This window comes from Notolabrus celidotus, chromosome 5 (genome assembly GCF_009762535.1).
Source record: "Notolabrus celidotus isolate fNotCel1 chromosome 5, fNotCel1.pri, whole genome shotgun sequence".
Lineage (NCBI taxonomy): Eukaryota > Metazoa > Chordata > Actinopteri > Labriformes > Labridae > Notolabrus > Notolabrus celidotus.
In genome coordinates, this window is record NC_048276.1 from 34,275,517 (window position 1) to 34,294,333 (window position 18,817).

At 41.2% G+C, this 18,817-nt stretch overlaps 1 protein-coding gene across 1 annotated transcript in view; it reads right to left on the bottom strand.

The window, feature by feature from the left end:
* The window catches only part of gtf2ird1 (GTF2I repeat domain containing 1), a 62,445-nt gene that overhangs the window by 34,316 nt on the left and 9,312 nt on the right, over positions 1-18,817 (bottom strand). The window contains exons 2-8 of the mRNA XM_034684319.1: positions 13,847-13,976; positions 13,439-13,580; positions 9,730-9,906; positions 9,405-9,588; positions 4,903-5,222; positions 3,729-3,824; positions 989-1,072 (exon numbers count right to left, since the gene is read on the bottom strand). Coding sequence (XP_034540210.1) covers positions 989-1,072; positions 3,729-3,824; positions 4,903-5,222; positions 9,405-9,588; positions 9,730-9,906; positions 13,439-13,580; positions 13,847-13,972 — 1,129 coding nt within the window. The 5' untranslated portion in view covers positions 13,973-13,976. The remainder of the gene's footprint in view (positions 1-988; positions 1,073-3,728; positions 3,825-4,902; positions 5,223-9,404; positions 9,589-9,729; positions 9,907-13,438; positions 13,581-13,846; positions 13,977-18,817) is intronic.

Here is an 18,817-nt window from a genome sequence, read left to right on the forward strand (position 1 = left end):
AAAGATCGATTACGTAAAATACTTAAAATTAACATCCCTATTCGAAATGCAGCAGCTGGTTTTGTGTTTGGTGTCCAGGCTCCACTTTTATCACTCCTCCTAGTTTTGTTTTTTACATGCAAGAATTAAAGAGTGGTGAGACAATGTCAGAACCTGCAGGTGGCTAATGCAGGGACAGTGTCTGAGTGCAGCACTGATGCAGGGCAGAGGGAAGAATGGAAACCTTGCAGCTCCAATAGATTACCAAGCTCAGAGGTTACCTGTGGGCAGTGATAATGAGATGACACATGATGAGAGGGAAATCAGTGCAGCTTGAGTCGCCTGCCTGCACCGGCACATGGACGTCTAACACAGTTGAAATTCTTTAACTGTCGACTGTACCTTCAAAGTGTTTGTGGTTTATTCAACGTGTGCATTTGTTTCTCTCCAAAAATGAATTTGCATGAGGAGAAGCAGCCTCCAGTGGTGTTCACACCCCCATGTAAAGGTTTGTGGAAGGGAAGATTACTCAAGCTAAATGAGAAATTTAACTTTAAGGGAATGATAATCGCTGCCCTGGGCTTGGATAAAAAAAGTCTGGAAACAGATCCCAGGAGCCGTAATGCTGAAATGTTTCCTCCCTTTATTTGTGGAAACTGCCTGTAGACACACAGAATCTAATGATGTGGAGCAATGCAGTCTTTTGAATACGTTTAAATACATTTCAGACAATGCAAATACGTCAGGAGGTGATCGAGGTTCATTTGGAAATCAGCTGTTTTCCTTTTCAAACATTTTCATGTGAACAGACGACATACTGTGGTTTCAGAAACACAGAACATGATCAAACCAAAGCACTGACCCCAATCCATCAACATCCACAGATGTGCACAGAATCATCTCTGTGTGTGAACAAAAGCACGAGGGGGCAGAGATAGATCTGTAAACCGGACCGTGCGGTAACACAGAGGCCGACACAGAAACTGAAATAAGAAGAGGTCTTCCTCACCGTATCTGCTGTTAAACAAGATCTGAACACATTCTCTCAAGGTGTTGATGTCTTCAGTTTCCCGGATGAAGGAATCCCATTTTTCTGCAAGAGAAGAAATCCAGTCAAAGTTTACATACATGAACCAAAGACTTCTTTAAAGGAGCTTTAGCATCTAAATGAGCTTTATTTCATCGTTGTTGTGCTAAAATTCTGAAATTAATCTTCCCCATCAACTCAATATCAACTTGGGAAATGAGTGCAATCTTCTTACAGGATTATTCTTGACATATTAGCAGCTTAGCACTTAATATTTAAGGGTTAGTGTTAGGTAAGCCTTTTGTTGAGTAAACAACACTTGGCTTCTGTATGAGCCTGCGAGCACAAGCGGAACACGGGAGAATAAAGGAGAGACGTGAAACGCAGAGCACAAATCCTCATCTGGGACAGCAGATGTTAACTTCTATTTGTTTAGCTGTGAGAACATGTCTTAGCTATACAAACTTCTAACAGGCTGAACCTGGGATCTATGTTTTGAAGGATGGAATTCACAACCTAAGTTCATCGGATGTTGAGCAATTTGTCAAATTTTAAGTCCAAACTGAGCTGAGAAGTAAAGATTTGAAGTTTTCCACACCTTCTGCATCTTCTCAGTCTGCAGTCTGACTTAAAACTGCAAAACATTGTTAGCTTGAATGTTTTTAAAACCTCAGATAAGTCTGTTTACTTCCAAATGTTTCAGCTGATCATTTTAATATTTTCAATGTGCTGTACAAGATGTTTCCCTTCAAAATTATATCTCAGATTTCAACCTGACTAAACAAGGTCAAACAAACATAACAACATATTGACATGTCATCCATCATCTGTTTAAGGTTCTGAAATCAAATGTTAGCTCCAAGTCCACATTCCTCTCCTCATGTCAGCAGGTAAAACGGTGCTTTAAAGCTCCTGTGAGGAGTTATTAGCTGGTAATCAAACAGACTGAAATTCATAATGATGTCTTTATATGACCTACGGAAGCAAACAAGACCATCAGATACAGCACTGATTATTTATATTATTTTATATGCCTCTGTAACCTGCAGCAGGGTAGGTGTTAGATGAAGCGACTAACAGCATGCTGCAGAAACAGCTTTAGTAAATGTCCATGCCAAAGATTCTTCATGGGTTACACATATACTGTATAAATAATGGACGTAGTATCCGTGATGTCACCCATCTGTTTCTGAAGCGCTGTTTTAAGGCCAAGCTGCAGCGGGAGCCATATTGGATACGCTGAACACAACCAAACTGCTGTCGAGCAAGTGTGACGTTAAGAGGCGGGCTTTGAGCCTCCTCGCCAACAGCTACAGTGTTCCCGCCTGTCAGTCAAGTCAGCTGTGCTTCTCATAATGGAAAACTTGTAATCTTAATATCTTCAAATTTGACAGTGTGTGCACTGAGAAATGAGCTATCCAGACCACACTTCTTTTTTGTACCAGGCTGTAAACATCTTTATTTCTGCTGTAAAGGTCAGCTTTTTTAAATCAGTGTGTATGTGGTTTCCGGTACTTCCAGAGCCAGCCTCAAGCAGATCCTCGACGAACTACAGTTTTTAACACTTCTGCATTGGCTTCATATCTTTAGACCGGAGGTTGCCGCTTGGTTACATGGTATACATTAAAAACACATATGAGGAAAGAAAACTTAAACAGGCACAGGCCAAGATCAGCAAAGAGATGCATGGTACTGCTTTGTCCACAGAGGTCGCCAAAATCTACAAGATGACATATTTTAATTTACACTACAGGTGGGACTTCATGTTCTCCACAATTTTTATTTTTATTTTTTAATAAAAATGTACTCTTGTTTTAAAATGTGCTATACAGTATAAATAAAGTTTGACTTGACCTAACTTGACTTGACAATTAGAGGGTAAAAACTACCATAAAATCCAGAATATAAGTTGCCCTGTTTGCTTTCAGGGGGCTAACAGAGGGAGAAGGGTTAAACTGTGTTTCCCCCTGAAGCCTCCATCCTGTCAGCAAAGTCCAGAATTTGCTGTTTCCATGCAGATGTGTAGCTCTTCCTAGTACCATCTGTTTTCACCATGTGGAGTTGGCAGTCCTGCTAGCTACCGGTATGGTCATTGATCCCAGCCTGCAGTGGCACTAATAGCTGTGAGGACCGACCTGCTGTTGGCGACCGATTCAAAGAGGCTTGTGCACCCCGCCTCCGCTGGTCTTTAATCAAACAGTCTCTTCGATCAGACCAGAATTCCACAAGGTTTATTGACTTAATAGTAAACCACTGTGTTCTTGCAATGCATGATTAAGATGTATGAGGGAGAAAGGCTGTGCTCCTATGTATCCAGCATCCTTAACGCAGCAAAGGCTGCTTGCTCCTTCACGTGCCATCGTCTGGGTTGAACAATGCACCACAATAAAATACCTCTGTGGAAATATTGCTTGATTTGTGAATAAGACACAGTTCCCTTTTTAGAAGACAAGCTATTGAAAGTGTATTTTATACATCTAATTTGACAGTACGTGTAACTCTTTATGGCAACCAAGAAAAACTGACAGCAGAAGTTTGTTATTTGAATACAGGAAGATAAGAGATATCACCTTAAAATAATAATGTGTAAGTTTCATTTCAGTCCTCCATGTTTCATGCATGCATTCAGGGTTTAAACTTTTCTGAACAAAGAACATAAATACACACAAAGTACTGTATCCTGACTTCAGATGAATAAAGAAGTCCAATATGTCACTCTTACCTGACTTTTCATGCACTATGGAGAAGAGCAGCCTCTTGGAGATGTGGATCCCAGGAGGACTCTGACCCTGATCAACAGCTGGTCTCCCTGACTCATCTGAAAAAGGGAGATGGTGTTTGACCCTCGCTCTGGGTGATCACACTTCAGTCCATATTCACGACAAAAACATCTGTCGTGTCGGCTCCTACAAATACTTAGGTGTCCACCTAGATATTAAGTTCAGCTGGGAGACCCACATTGATAACCTGTGTTCAGCAAAGATCATACTTTGTACCTCAGCTCAGGGTGTTTGGTGTTAATCAACAGGCTATGTGTTTTTGTTTTACCAGGCTGTACTGGAGAGTATCATCAGGTATGGGATGACAGCATGGTATTGTAACCTCTCTGTTCAGCTGAAAACAAAACTCTCTCGCCTGGTGCACACTGCCATGAAGGTCATAGGAAGGACTGGCAACCCTACAGGCCATTTATGAGCAGTCTGTTCTTGGGCAGGCTCAGAGAGTACTTTCAGATCCATTGCACATCCTTTACTCTGAGTATGAACTTTGACGGTACAGAGTCCACAAGGGTAAACTGAATCGTTTCAAAAACTCCTTTGTGCCTATCTGTATCAGAATTTTAAATAGTGAATAGCCTGTTGGGGATCAAACAGTGTCATGGTGGTCTTTATGCTGTGTGATGTATGACTGTGTATTATTTATTGTATTTTTTATGTGTTCTTGTTGTCACTGTGTTTTTTGATGCAAGTCATGTGGTCAAACAACTGAAGTATTCTGTGTGTCCTGTTCGCAGTGTTTCTACCTTTCAGATATCAGTTCCTCTCAGTGATTTCACGTTAACTGTAAGAGAACAACCTCATCTGACTCTCAGAACTACGAGCATGATAAGGAGGTGTGAAAGAATTAAACAACAAGCTATTTGATCATCTGACTTCAAAGCACACTGCACATAACCACATTTCTCTGCACACTGGAGGATATAATGATGCACTTACCAAGAAAAACATGTTTCCATATACTATCATTCAAATCATTTCTGTGAGTGTTTGATTTTCACCCTTTATTCATAAAAGCATCTTATTAAATTCACCCCAATTTCCTCAGAGAGAGTCAAAGTGATCCCACTCGGCTGTGTTTACCCTTGATTGTGGATTCAGCAACACATGAAACCTTACCGTTGTTTGCACAGTCCTTTGCAGACGCTCCCATCTTGTCGGCTCCTGCTGTCCAGTTGGCCGCTCTGTCCTTGCCCAGGTTGAGGAGGGACATGGGTTTGAAATCCAAGTTCCCATCCGGATGTGGTTTGGAGGACATGGGCATGCCGTACAAGAAGCTGGACAGGACAGAGTTACTGGACGTGGCGGGACTCGATGATGTGACCCCCTGTGCAGCAGACTTCCCCACGCTGTGGCTGCTCGGCGTCATGACAGCAGAGGAAGAATTGTGATTGACGTCTGTGCTGGACTTGGCTTCTCGAGACAAATCTTCTGCCGGCCTGCGGACGGACAAATCAATCAAGTTTTGTTTGCAAGCTGCATCACTTGCCAAGAATTTCTTTGCTTAGATCAACATTCACAGCAGAAACAAATCTTTCTGAGGGTGTCAAGACATCACTTTGACGAATCTTAAGAAATGTAATCAAAGCATCAACAAGGTGAGATGATTTTCATTTCTGACTCTCCCACTGTTCCGTTTTTCTTCAATTTACCCTTTAATGCTTCTCTCAAAAACTAAAAACAAAACTAGAATAACTGCCGACGACTGTCTGCCACTGAAGCTGCAGGTTTCATACATCAGTGTCTTCCACAAAGTGACTCTGTGACAGTTGGAGTGTAACAGGGACAGGGGATGAATTTGTGGACTGAAAACATCTTTGGCTGTGAGCAGAGCTGCCTCCTCTGGTAACCCAGCGTGTTTCCTGTATGCTAAGTTTGTTTCAAGGATTCCTTCAGTGATCGTCATTTGGAAGTTTTTACAGAAAGCCTCATTTTCTGCATCGCTCTCTCCCACTTCAAAACAAATAGACCTGGTAATTAAAACTGATAAAAACACTGCACAAGCAGCGTCACTTCAAAAGATAGTGTGTGCGTGCGTGCGTGCGTGCGTGCGTGCGTGCGTGCGTGCGTGCGTGCGTGCGTGCGTGCGTGCGTGCGTGTGTGTGTGTGTGTGTGTGTGTGTGTGTGAGACACTCCTCTGCTGGGGTACTAATGGAGCGCTATCTTTTGCTCAGCTTGGTCTGGTGACTGAAACACTTGGTCTAAGGAAACTGTAGACTTCAGTATGAAGGGACCTTGCAGAGTCAGAGAGCGGTCAGCTGCCAATGATTTAATGTCACCCCAGCCTAACTCTGCTGAAGAAATGGCTGTTGCTGCTTTTATTCAGTTTGTGAAAGGCTGCTATACCTCAAAATACGTTTATCACAAGGTGATGCTGTACCTGTGGAGGGGAGGGTGGAAGACATGACTGTTGTTTTATTACATTATCCCAGAGGAACATGTTACTGCTCAAGGCTTTCTCTTCTAAGTCTCCAAGAGACAAAATTGAGATTCTCACTTTAGCCTCATTCAAGTTTCAAATTGTTCTCATTCGTTTCTCCTAAAATTCACAAGGAGAAATAGTTGAGACCATGACATGAGTCTTATTTGAGAGATCTCATTAATGGCTCATTTTCTTCTCCTGTTTTTAAATGTGTTTTTGGCCTTTTTGCCTTTATTTGAGAGGACAGCTGAAGAGAGACAGGAAATGTGGGGAGTAGAGAGCGGGGGAAGACATGCAGGAAATGGTCGACCATGCCGGGAATCGAACCGGCGACCCCCTGTGACGAGGACTGTAGCCTCTGTATGTGGGGGCTTAGACCACTAGGCCACCAGCGCCCAAAAGAATCCACCCCTTTAATTATAATAATCTGGCTAAATCTGGTTGGCCCTTTTGCGGCCCATATTTTAAATAAATGGTCTGTCATACCTGGGATGAAATCTCTATCTGTTGCAGTTTCTCTCAAATCCACTAAATCTTTGTGAAGTGGTTTTGTTCCACACAGACTTGTAAAGGAAGGACCAGACTGTGAAGTCAAAGAAGAGATCATTTCACATCTAAAGTCCTGATCTTGAAGTGGTTCAAATGTTTTAATGAGGATTGTAAGTTTGTGGATAATTCCATTGAAATCTTAATTTTGCAGGGCACTATAAATGTTCATGAAAAGATGAGCTCAGGCTCTTTCTTTGCTCCATCTGATCTCAACTTGAGACACAAAAACTGAGTCTGACTAAAACAAATGGATGAGGTTAGATTGAGACAAGAGCTCCCTGATTTCTCCACCTGAGCTCAAAAGGAGTCACAACACCTGAGAAATACCTGAGAACCATTTCAGATTCTGACCAGATCTCCTTTTGAACTGAAAGGGAGACTAAGCTGAGACTTAGTCTCTGGAGGCAAGAATGAGAAACAGGAGAGATAAGCTATAGTCTCATTTTGCTTTCAAACAGATCTCATTGTTGTCTAGGAGACAGAAATGAAACACTTTTGAGATCTCCTCTCTACATTTCTTCTCCTATGGGATGTCATCTACAGTTGCAAGAAAAAGTATGTGAACCCTTTGGAAATACTTGGATTTCTGCATAAAGTAGTCTTCATCTAAGTCCCAACTATAGACAAACATAGTCTGCTAAGCTACTACCACAAAAAAAATGTTTTCATGTTTCCATTGACCACACCATGTAAACTTTCACAGTGCAGGGTGGAAAAGGATGTGAACCCCTGAGCTAAGGACTTCTCTAAGAGCTAATTTGAGTCTGAAGTCTGCATACCTGGTGTCCAATCAATAAGAAGAGATCGGTGGTGTTGGTTAAAGCTGCCCTGCCCTATAAAAAACACACACCAGTTTTGAGTTTGCTATTCTCAAGAAGCATTGCCTGATGTGAACCATGCCTCACACTAAAGAGCTCTCCGAAGACCTACGATTAAGAACTGTTGACTTGCATAAATCTGGAAAGAGTTACAAAAGTATCTGTAAAAGTCTGGATGTTCATCGTCCACGGTAAGACAAATGATCTGTAAATGGAGAAAGCTCAGCTCTGTTACTACGCTCCCTAGGAGTGGCCGTCCTGTAAAGATGACTGTCAGAGCACAGTGCAGAGTGCTCAATGAGGTGAAGAAGAATCCTACAGTGTTAGATAAAAACTGACACAAATCTCTGGCACATGCTAACATCTCTGTTGATGAATCTACCATATCCAAGACTTCACATACTTTTTCCACCCTGCACTGTGAATGTTCACATGGTGTGGTCAATAAAAACATGAAAACATATACTTTCTTGTGGTATTAGCTTAAGCAGACTGTGTTTGTCTATTGTTGTGACTTAGATGAAGATCAGAACACATTTTATGACCACTTCATGCAGAAATACAGGTAATTCCAAAGGGTTCACACACTTTCTCTTACAACTGTATACTGTTTCTGTTATAAGGTTAGTTTGTATGTTAACTGTACTTTGTTCTCCAACTTATTTAGTGTGTTTTATTCCGGCTACCTCCCCATCCCACCCCACCCCACACACACACACTAAGTTTTCCTCTCTTTATACACACAGCAGTTTGTCCCACCCCGCCTCCTTCCGTTTCTCTTTGCCTTCCTGTGCTGTACAGTCAAGAGCAGCTCATTTGATAAAGACGTCAACATTACAAGCATTTAAAATTTTTCACTCAACATCATGTTATCACAACAGGTGATCCACATGTGGACAAGGCGCAAGTGTTCTGCAATTATCTTAAACTAAGACAGGGCAGAATGACATCAGCAACAACCAGCTGTGTGTATCTTTAAAACAGAGGTATGAGAACGCTCATATTTAACATGAGACGTCTCACCTCAATCAATGCATGAACAGCAGGGACGAACTTACAGACCTATCTTTCTCTTTCTCTTTCCCTCTCTGATCACCTGCAGCAGAGCATGTGTCAGACGCTGCGGGTGATCAGACAGGAGGGACAGAGAGCAACAAGTAATCGTCTGAATCAATGATTGCGGATTGCAATTTCACGGATAAACACTTCAGTGGCTCATAATGTACTGAGACGATATTGTCGTCATCAGATATCCTGCTCAAAAGACAAAATCAGTGACCTGTCTCTGCAGGAACTCTCCCTCAAAGAGAGGAAGATGACAGAAGTCATTGTTTTCAATTTGTAATAAATCTGAAAACACATGCAGGACATTTTGTTCCACTCTTCCAGGATCAGCTTTGTATTCTGGGAGGAGTTGTAAGATTAGGCCTCTGTGAGTTTACCCAGCCTCCTCACCCAGCTTATCAACAGAATTCTACAAAAGGCTGCTTAATCCTACCAGTTTCTGTTAAGAAGCAAATTCAGTGTTGAGACTAACATGTTACATGAGAGGGTGTTTATCCACAGCTGAGTTCAAACTCAGTCTATCCCTCACTAATGCACCACAGTCTGTCTGCTACCAAAAACTAGCTGCAAACACAGCTCTGTGCTTCCAGCCATACATAAGAACACATGTCTGCAAAGCATTAGAGGCTAAGCTAACACACCAGACTCCCTTCTTTTATTCAGAGTGATCAGATTTGAAACATCTGTTTTCATAATCTGATGCAAGTGTTCAGACAGCAGTCTGTGATCCCGAACATCAACAGGCGCTCTTCATCATGCACGCTCACCGTTTTACAGTGAAGTGGATTCTGTGGCTCTGCTCCAGGATCTTCATCAGAGTTTTTGTGTCGTACTCCGAGGGCTTCTTCAGGGTGACACCGTCGGGCAAGCCGTGAGCCACTACACAGCTGGGGTCCTTCTGGATCCACTCATAAGGCACAGGGACCAGGCTGCTCTTCCCCACAGCCTCACCTGTACGTTACACGAGGCAGAACAGAGTCAAGCTGCTTTTCAACCTCAGATTATTCTCACAGCTGGGTAAAGAAAGGGTAAGTAGATGCGTGATGAATTTAAGGGTGTTAGGGTGTAACAAAGACATCAGTGAATCCTTACTGTAAAGTACAGTGAAAACTTCCTCCACCATCTTCCTCAGAACAAAGATGTTAGATTGAGCGTCTGATGGAGCTCTCTGTTTCCCGTGTTCACCGTCCTTGCTCAGTTTGCTGTGATCGCCTTCCTGGTCTTTGGTATGGGCGTTTGTTGTGGTCAGATTTTGAAGACATGGCGCCCCTGAAGCCAACAGATGAAGGTCAGGTCACTTAAGGTCAAGGTAGATTAAAGTCAACATGCAACAGTACATTTTGTACACTACTATTAGGGCTGGGCAATAAATTGATAACAATAACTACTGTGAGATCATTTTTAGGGCCCGAGCACCGATGGTAGCGAAGGCCCTATTGTAACCCTAAGGATTGTTCTTTCTTCCGCCACTTAAAACGCATTTTTGGACCCCTGAACGTGAATGAAAGCGCAGATATTTTTGCACACTCATCGGGTCTGGTGAAAATTGCAAGTTATTATAGGTCTCGCAAAAAAAAATGTCAGTGGCGCCCCCTAGAGGTAAAAATAACATGCTGCGCATAGAGTTTTTTTGAGCTACATGAATGAAATGTCCTACACATTCATGGCATCAGGACGCACAAAAAAGCCTCTTGCACCCATATTTGAAACTCAACAGGAAGAGCGCCACCTAGCTGTGAACATAAAAAATTGGCCAAAATGGGTCCGTGCAAGGGTGCATACTTTTGCTAATTTCTCCTAGAGCTTTTCTCTGATTCAGTCCAAACTAGGCACATTCTATAGGAAACCAATTGACGATTAATACAAAGTAAAGGCATTCCGTTCAGACGAAAGATGTGGGCGTGGCAGACTTTGGGGCAGGGCATAAAAAAAACCCGCCGGAAAATGGATTTTTGTGACTTTAAAATGCACGGAATTTCACCTCATCCAACACACTCGTCAGTGCTGTGAAAAATTGCGACATTTTATGGGTTTCGCAAAAACTGTCGAAAAAATGTGCTCACTAGCGCCCCCTACAGTTTTCAAAAACCCCTCCCCATAGGATTTATTTTGAGCTACATGCTTGAAAAATTTTATCCATATTCATGGCATCAGGACGCACAAAAAGCCTCTTGCACCCATATCCCAAACTCAACAGGAAGAGCGCCACCTAGCTTTGAACATGAAAAACGGGGCCAAAATAAGGGTGTATACTTTCGCTATTAACTTTTAGAGCGTGGGTCTTAGTTTTTACGTTTACTACCATTAAAAGTCCGCTACCTGAAGACCTGAGGGCTCTCACTGGCTCATATGATAAAAGCAAATCTGATGAATAAGAAGGGTCAAGACCATTAAGAGATTTAAAAAACAATAGAATAATCTTAAAATCTATTCTAAAAGATACAGGAAGCCAATGCAGAGACTTTAAAATTGGTGTGATATGGGCTCTCTTTCTGGTCTTTGTCAGCATTGTAGCTGCTGAGTTCTGGAGCAGCTGAAGCATGACAATAGTCAATTCTACAGGTTATAAAAGCATGAACTAGTGTCTCTGCATTGGCTTGAGAGAGAAACTGATGCACTTTGGCAATGTTTTTCAGGTGATAAAAAGCCTGTTTTGTTAAGGACAACATTAAAGAGCTGCTTCCTCTTCACACTGTCAAAAATGATGGATTCAAAAAGCTCATCAGAAAACTAAATCCAGATACAAACTAACAAACGGTATTCAACTTTCACTCAAGGGCAAAAATCTGCCTTCAAATTTAACAGACATAATGATTTGATATTTATTATAGTAATTATCAATATGGACTGATATGTGAAATGTTATTGTGACAACATCTTTTTCAATATCGCCCAGCTCTAACTACTAAAACTAATTTATTTCCAATATTGGTTTGAAGAAAGACAATTCAGCTTGTGTGGTTAGTTTCTTTACCAACACATAAAGTTGCTTGACTTTAAAGTTTCTGTGAAAAAAGTCCTCAGGAACTCGCAGACTGATCCCTCCCTACAGTCTTGAAGCCTAATGGGATTGATCATTGGCTGTCATGGCTCCTTAAGTGTGAAGGCCGGGCTTCAACATACTTCTCAGTTTGGTCTCATCTTTATCAAAAAGGCCTTTTGAAGTAAATCTATAAATAATCTCATCTTAACTTCTCATGTCCAAACTTTCACATGTTATTCACTATGCAGTGTTACAGTGTCCAGTGTTACCCTCACAGTTTCAACCCATGACTTTGTCCTACTTGTTACTCATACAGTTTTACATATTTTAGAGTTCTGCATGAAATATTTGAGTACAGTACTTTGTTAGACTGTTTATGATGACTTCTAAACAAGTGCATTCAAACCAATATTTTAATATGTTTTAGTTGAAACTAAACCTTCAGGGTTAATTTATTCTTATCTTATTTATTTACAAAACAAATAGCGTTGGGCTCAGCTCAACTTTATTTACATATCCTCTTTCAGACATACTGTAGATGCAAGTGCATTATAAATGAAAAAAGAAAATTAACAGCAAAAAATGAATGTATAATAGACGGCAACACAAACAAAGGTAAGAAAAATAATATATATATTTTTTAAAACATTAAAAAAAATGTTTAAAAAAGTTTAAAAAAAATTGGGAATCAATAAAATAAATTAAAATTAGTAAAAAAAAATGAATTTATTAAAGACAACAACAAAAAGTGAGGTAATAAAATAATTTTCAAAATAAAATAAAAACTTTTAAAAGGTTAAATTGAATTAATAAAATAAAAACAAAACTAGAAATCAATAAAATAAATTCAAACCAGTGAAAAATGAATGAATTCAAAACAAAACACCTGATGAATTAAACTTGATCACAGGAGCTCACAGCCTCCCAGACTGCTGTTACCTGAGGGAAACCGTTGCTGTGTCTCCGGACGTTATTTGCTGTTTTACATTTTTACTCAAGGTCATCAGGTGGAGCTTCACGTCTGTAATGAGGCTCACCTTACAAGCTTGCATACTACTTTGTTTACAGGAAATGAGGGCTTAAGATGGAGCTTTGAGTTTGGTTAAGCCTGGAGTACTTTTTCACAAAACACAAGAAAAATGACTTCTAAGCTCACAGAATCACAGCAGATCAGACTTTCATTCTCAATGTGATGGGAATGAGACACCGTTGAAGACCTTTGTTTTAACCTGCATCAGCATTGACTCAAATCTATGTCCTCCTGATTCTTTTTCAACCTTGGACTTAAAGTTTGCTGTAATTTTTATTCAATTGTCTTTTAAATGCCTTATTTTTCATAAATGGTTTATTTTTAATGTCTCTCTATGCTCTAGTAAAGCAGTTTGATATGCCTTGTGTCTTAAAGGTGCTACATAAATAAACTTTCCTCTGCTTAACACGTCTCTGTCACGCTTCCTGTGAGATAAATAACAAGAGATATGAGCCGTGATGTTGGTTATTTTGCAAACATAACACATGAAGTGTCTGTGCCAAATGAGACGTGGCGAGACAGTTTCTGATATATTGCACGAGTTTCATGGCGATAAAACACTGAATGTGTGAAACTGAAACTGAAACTGCTTTAACTTTTGACAAAACCTGATATAGCTTGTACACCTTTAGGTTGATTCTGCATTTGTGCAATCCCCAAAACCTGCACAATCCTACAAGGAGACCAAGCGTAGATCTGACACAAGAGTATTTCATGAGTGCTCTCCAGATTCAGCTTCAATAACAGGATTTGATTTTCTTGATTCTTCAGAAGAGCAAAAGACTTACGGCAGAACTTGTAGAAGTCTGTTTGGATTTCCCTCCTGGAGTTGAGGAACACTCTGCCTTTTTCTGTGCCCACTGCAATCACGCTGTCCTCGTGTATCGTGACGCATGCCACCTCTGCATTCAGCTTAGCCATGGCCATACACTGCATCACAAAGACACAGGAATTACACGCTCATAGGATGCAATACATGACAAATACAAGAAACTAGAACACATTTTAAATAGACGAAGATGAATCCACCTTTACATACTCTCTCACATGTTTCATACACATTTGAATAAACAAGAGATACACACCACAGAGGAACAGAAATGTGATGAAGCTGTTTATTTTTCTGCTACAAAAGTGGAAATTCATTTTGAGATTACAGGATTAGACTTTCACACATTGCTTATTCTGGGACGTACCACTGAGTCGAGCGCAGACACCAGGCTGGTGAGGATCTCCTGCCTGGCTGACACCAGCGGGACCTGCAGCTCGCCCCGGGAGTTGGTCCTGATGCCATCACATGCCAGCTTCCTCATCTGAGCCATGCCTCTGCAGGGACCAGATGAACACAGTTTAGGCAGACAGCCACAGTGCGACACAGACAGAAGCCAGTGAGTGAGCGTGCACACATGCAGCAGCAGCAGGCAGTCAAAGCAGTTTCTGCTGAGTTCATTTCCTTTGACTTTAAGCAAATGTAAGCTCGGGTTCAGAGGATCAGTCTGAGGCTGGAGGATGGGGGAAGCAGGAAGGGGGAGAGGCTATCTCTGACACAGATGTTTGAGTTTGGACTTCAGTGCTGGACTGACCGAGAGAGAGTCACGATAGCATGGCTGAAATTTAAAGGAGAAATAAAATAAAGAAGGAAGAGTCTTTAAGTCAAATTTTTAAGAATGCGGTTAAAATACAGTTTTATAGTTAAAGTCTAAATGTCAAGAAGCATGTTTACTTATAAATAAAATATATTATCAAAACATCAAGTAAGCATGTAAAAATACAACTTGTCATCAGACACTGTTGTGGTTTAAGTTAGCTCAAGACACTAGCTCGACTGATCCCATCTGAGATTAGGAACTGGTTTGATCAGATCATAGACTCAGACCTTAATTTCAGCAGCCACATTAAGACAATTACAAAGTCTGCCTACTATCACCTTAAGAATATATCAAGGATTAAAGGACTTATGTCTCAGCAGGATGCAGAAAAACTCCTCCATGCATTTATCTTTAGCAGACTAGACTACTGTAACGGGGTCTTTACAGGACTCCCTAAAAAGTCCATCAGACAGCTGCAGCTCATACAGAATGCTGCTGCTCGAGTCCTAACAAGGGCCAAAAAAGTAGACCACATCACTCCAGTTCTTAGATCCCTACACTGGCTTCCTGTCTGTCAGAGAATAGACTTTGAAATCCTGCTGATGGTTTATAAAGCACTGAATGGTTTAGGCCCAAAATACATTGCTGATCTGCTGCTACTTTATGAACCACCTCGACCTCTGGTACTGGTCTGCTTTCAGTCCTTAGATTCAGAACGAAACATGGTGAAGCAGCATTTAGTCATTATGCATCACATATCTGGAACACACTCCCTGAAAGCTGTAGGTCTGCTCCAACTCTCACCTCTTTTAAATCAAAGACTAAGACTTTTTTATTTGACACTGCCTTCCTATCTTAGATTATTTTAACTCACTTTAAATTAAAATTTTAATGTAATTTTAATATATTTCTAATTTTCCTTTTCTTTTCTGTTGTATTATATTTGTCATTTTAATTACGTTCTTTTATGCCTGTCTGAATGTCTCTTTATGCTTTTAATGTGTTAATGTAAAGCACATTGAGTTGCCCTCGTGTATGAAATGCGCTACACAAATAAAGCTGCCTTGCCTTGCCTTGCCTTTGATGGAGGCCGGAGGGGCTTTGCTTTTCTATTTCTGTGTATTGTTTGTTCTTGTTCTGTTACAAAATAAAAATAAAATATATTAAAAACATTCAAAAAATTTAAAAAAGTGTTCCTTTTCGGCTTCGCTGGTTATGATACAGCAGCGCCTCCTCTGGTTGATGACAGTATCTTCAGGAAATTAATCACAGCAACATGTTGTGTTTTCATGTCTGGACTCTGTTATTGTTTACGACTTCAAACGTTACTCATATTAGTGTATGACACTGCAGTAGCTAGCACATGTTTACAGGTTGACCCACAGATTTAACTCAAAAGCTTAAAGCTTATAGTTAGACTTAACTCTTCCTGTCTCATTAAAGTTACTAACCGTAGACCTTTCTGGAGTCCCTGAGCTCCCTTGTCTCATAGGTTCCTCTGGATCTCTGCTGTTGTGGACGTGCCAGACTCCAGCTGCTACAACTACTACTATCCATCTCCCCACTATCATCTCTCTCTCTTCATCTCCCTCTATCCCTCTATCCCTCTCTCCAATACGGTCTCAGCAGATGTGTGTCTAACATGAGTCTGGTCCTGCTGGAGGTTTCTGCCTGTTAAAGGAAGTTTGTCCTTGCCACTGTAACTTGCTAAATGCTGCAAAGTGCTCTGCTCATGGTGGATTAAGATGAGATCAGAGTTCTGTCTGTAAGATGGGACTGGATCTGATCCTGTCTTGATGTTGGGTCTTTGTTAGTAATAGAACATAGAGTACAGCAGCTCTATTCAATTAGCGGCCTGCGGGCCACATGAGCAACTGCCAAGTGATTGTGACTTGGGTCCAGCAAGAAAAACTTTTATTTACTGCTGTTTTTTTTTTTATTGTATGCACTGAAGTTGTGACCCTCTCAGAAGGGACCAAATATGGACAGGGACAAACTGTGTTTTTTGTTATTTATATATTTGTAAGTTCTGAAAAGTTGCGGTTAAGCAAGATTCTTTTTTATGCACTTTGAGATGTGACCAAAACAAAAGATGGTGTTCTTAATCTGCACTTTGATTTTTTTGTTCATATGCACCTTAACATGTGCTTGTATTTACCTGTCAAAATGTGTTGAAGTTATGTGTTTGAACTGTAAAATTTAAAGAAGCAGTATTTCAGCATAGGTTTAGTTTAAGTGCTGCTCTTGTAGTGTGTTTATGTCCTTTTGGATGTGGCAATACGTTAATAAACATCCAGTCTGTTTGTTATCTTATCTATTTGTTTTTCTTGTAAATAGTGAACTTTGCTCACTGTCTGCTAAAAATGTCCGGCCGAGCTCATGTCCTTAGTCAGAAAATCTGTCCCGACCAAATATTGAATTGAATAGCCCCGAAGTACGGTCTAGACCTGCTCTGTTTGGAAAGAGTCTTCAGATAGCATTTGTTGTGATTTGGCGCTATATAAATAAAGATTGATTGATAAAAATATTAAGTCTTCAAGACTGACTCTGATAAAAAACAGAGATGAACAAAGCACTACAGCATCCCTCCTCTCATCTTCTCTCATCCCTGGCCCTGATTCTCTTCATATATATTGTCATACCAGCCCCTCTAAACTTTACTCTCCCTCTTTAACACACAAGGAAGAAAGAGAGACACTGACTCAAAGTGAGCAGGATAAGCATCCATAACCTCAGCAGGAATAAACTGCAAAACTGCAAAATACAAACACTTCAAATCAACAACAAAAACTCCAAAACAAGATGTCCGGCGTGAATAAAAGTAAACTGGTAAACAGATAGCAGCAGTTAAAGGAGAAACCGCTCAGCTAAAGCCAGGCACTATGTTCTCATGGCAACTGAAACCCGTCTCCTTGGAAACTAATCTCGGGGCATTTGAACAATGCAGCCGTGGCCTTTAATCTCTCCAGACACTGGGAACCATTATACTCGCCTCTGGCAAGCCCAAACCACTGACTCAATAGAGAGAGGACAGAGAGGCAGAGAGATAGGCAGAGGCAGAGAGAGAAAGAGGGCGGGCGGGCGTGTGTGTGTTTGTGCCTGTGTGTGTGTGTGTTGTGTGTTGCAGTGGGGTTCAGCTGCACCAGTTTGGACGTGCCAAGTCTATCGGCCGTCTAAATCTGCCTCCCCTGAGGCCACAGCAAACATTAGCCCCCTCCTAAATTATTACGGCCTGGAAATAGACGGCCTCTTTGCCGCACACATTAAAACCGCAGAAGAAGAAGAGGGAGGAGGGGAAAGGTGGGATAAACAGAGGATCATGGGTAATGCCATGTCAACTGCTGTGCTGGAGGACGCTTTAGTATAATTTTACAGGCCTGTTATAGCTCCTCTCAGTGAATACTGAACAGGTTTGTTTGGAGCTAAATCAATAACTAAAGCAACACAAGACGCTTTGATGCAAATCCCAAAGTCGCTGTGTTTTTAGTGATCGGCTTAAGTCTTCTGAAGACACGCCGACATCATTTACTCTATCTTTATCCAAATCATCACTCTGATTAAAGCTCATTCTTTCTCTGAGGACCCCAAAAACATAACCAGCAGATCATCAGGTGTTCCCTCATTCTCCAGACAGGGAGCGTTGTATTATGGGTGGGCTTTCTTTCAACTACATGTCCGTGTTTTCTTTTATTAGCTGCAACCCTGAAACCATCACAACCCATTCTGATATCTCAACTAGTCTCCAAACTGGCTCCAGCTCCAACACCACCTTAGATTTATCATTATGAATGAGGAATTATCAAGCGGCAACCTCCGGACATGAGAATTAAAGCCAATTCAGAAGTGTTAAAAACTGCAGTTCCTCGAGTGTCCACTTGAGGCTGGCTCCGGAAGAAACCGGAAACCACATACACACCAATTCAAAAAAGCCGATCTTTACAGCAGAAATAAACATGTTTACAGCCTGGTACAAAAGACGAGTGTAGTCTGGATCGGCACACACTGTCCGGGGGAGGGGGTGAATTTTTTCATAATTTCGGCAATTTCGAAGATATTATTATGAGAGGCACAGCTGACTTGATTGACAGGCGGGAACACTTCAGCTGTTGGCGAGGAGGCTCAAAGCCCGCCTCTTTACGTCACAATCACTCGACAGAAGTTTGGTTGAGTTCAACATTTCCAATAAGGCTAATATTCCAATATAAGCTGAATCCCTGGATCAATCTGAGTTCTTTTGATACCTAAACAAGCCCCAGAACTGCCTGTGGGAGTCATATTGGACATGCTGAACACAACCTAACTTCTGTTGAGCTAGTGTGAGGTAAAGAGGCGGGCTTTAAACCTCCTCACCAACAGCTACAGTGTTCCCGCCTGTCAATCAAGTCAGCTGTTCCTCTCATAATGGAAAACTTGTAATCTAAATATCCTTGAAATTGCCGCGTTATGAAAAAATCCCCGCCCTACAGTGTGTGCCAATCGAGAAATGAGCTATCCAGACTCATAGACTGTAAATAAAAATGGACAGCGTTGCTCCGCCTCTTCCCGTTGTACGGTTTTGAAGCCAAAAAAATCCCTCTC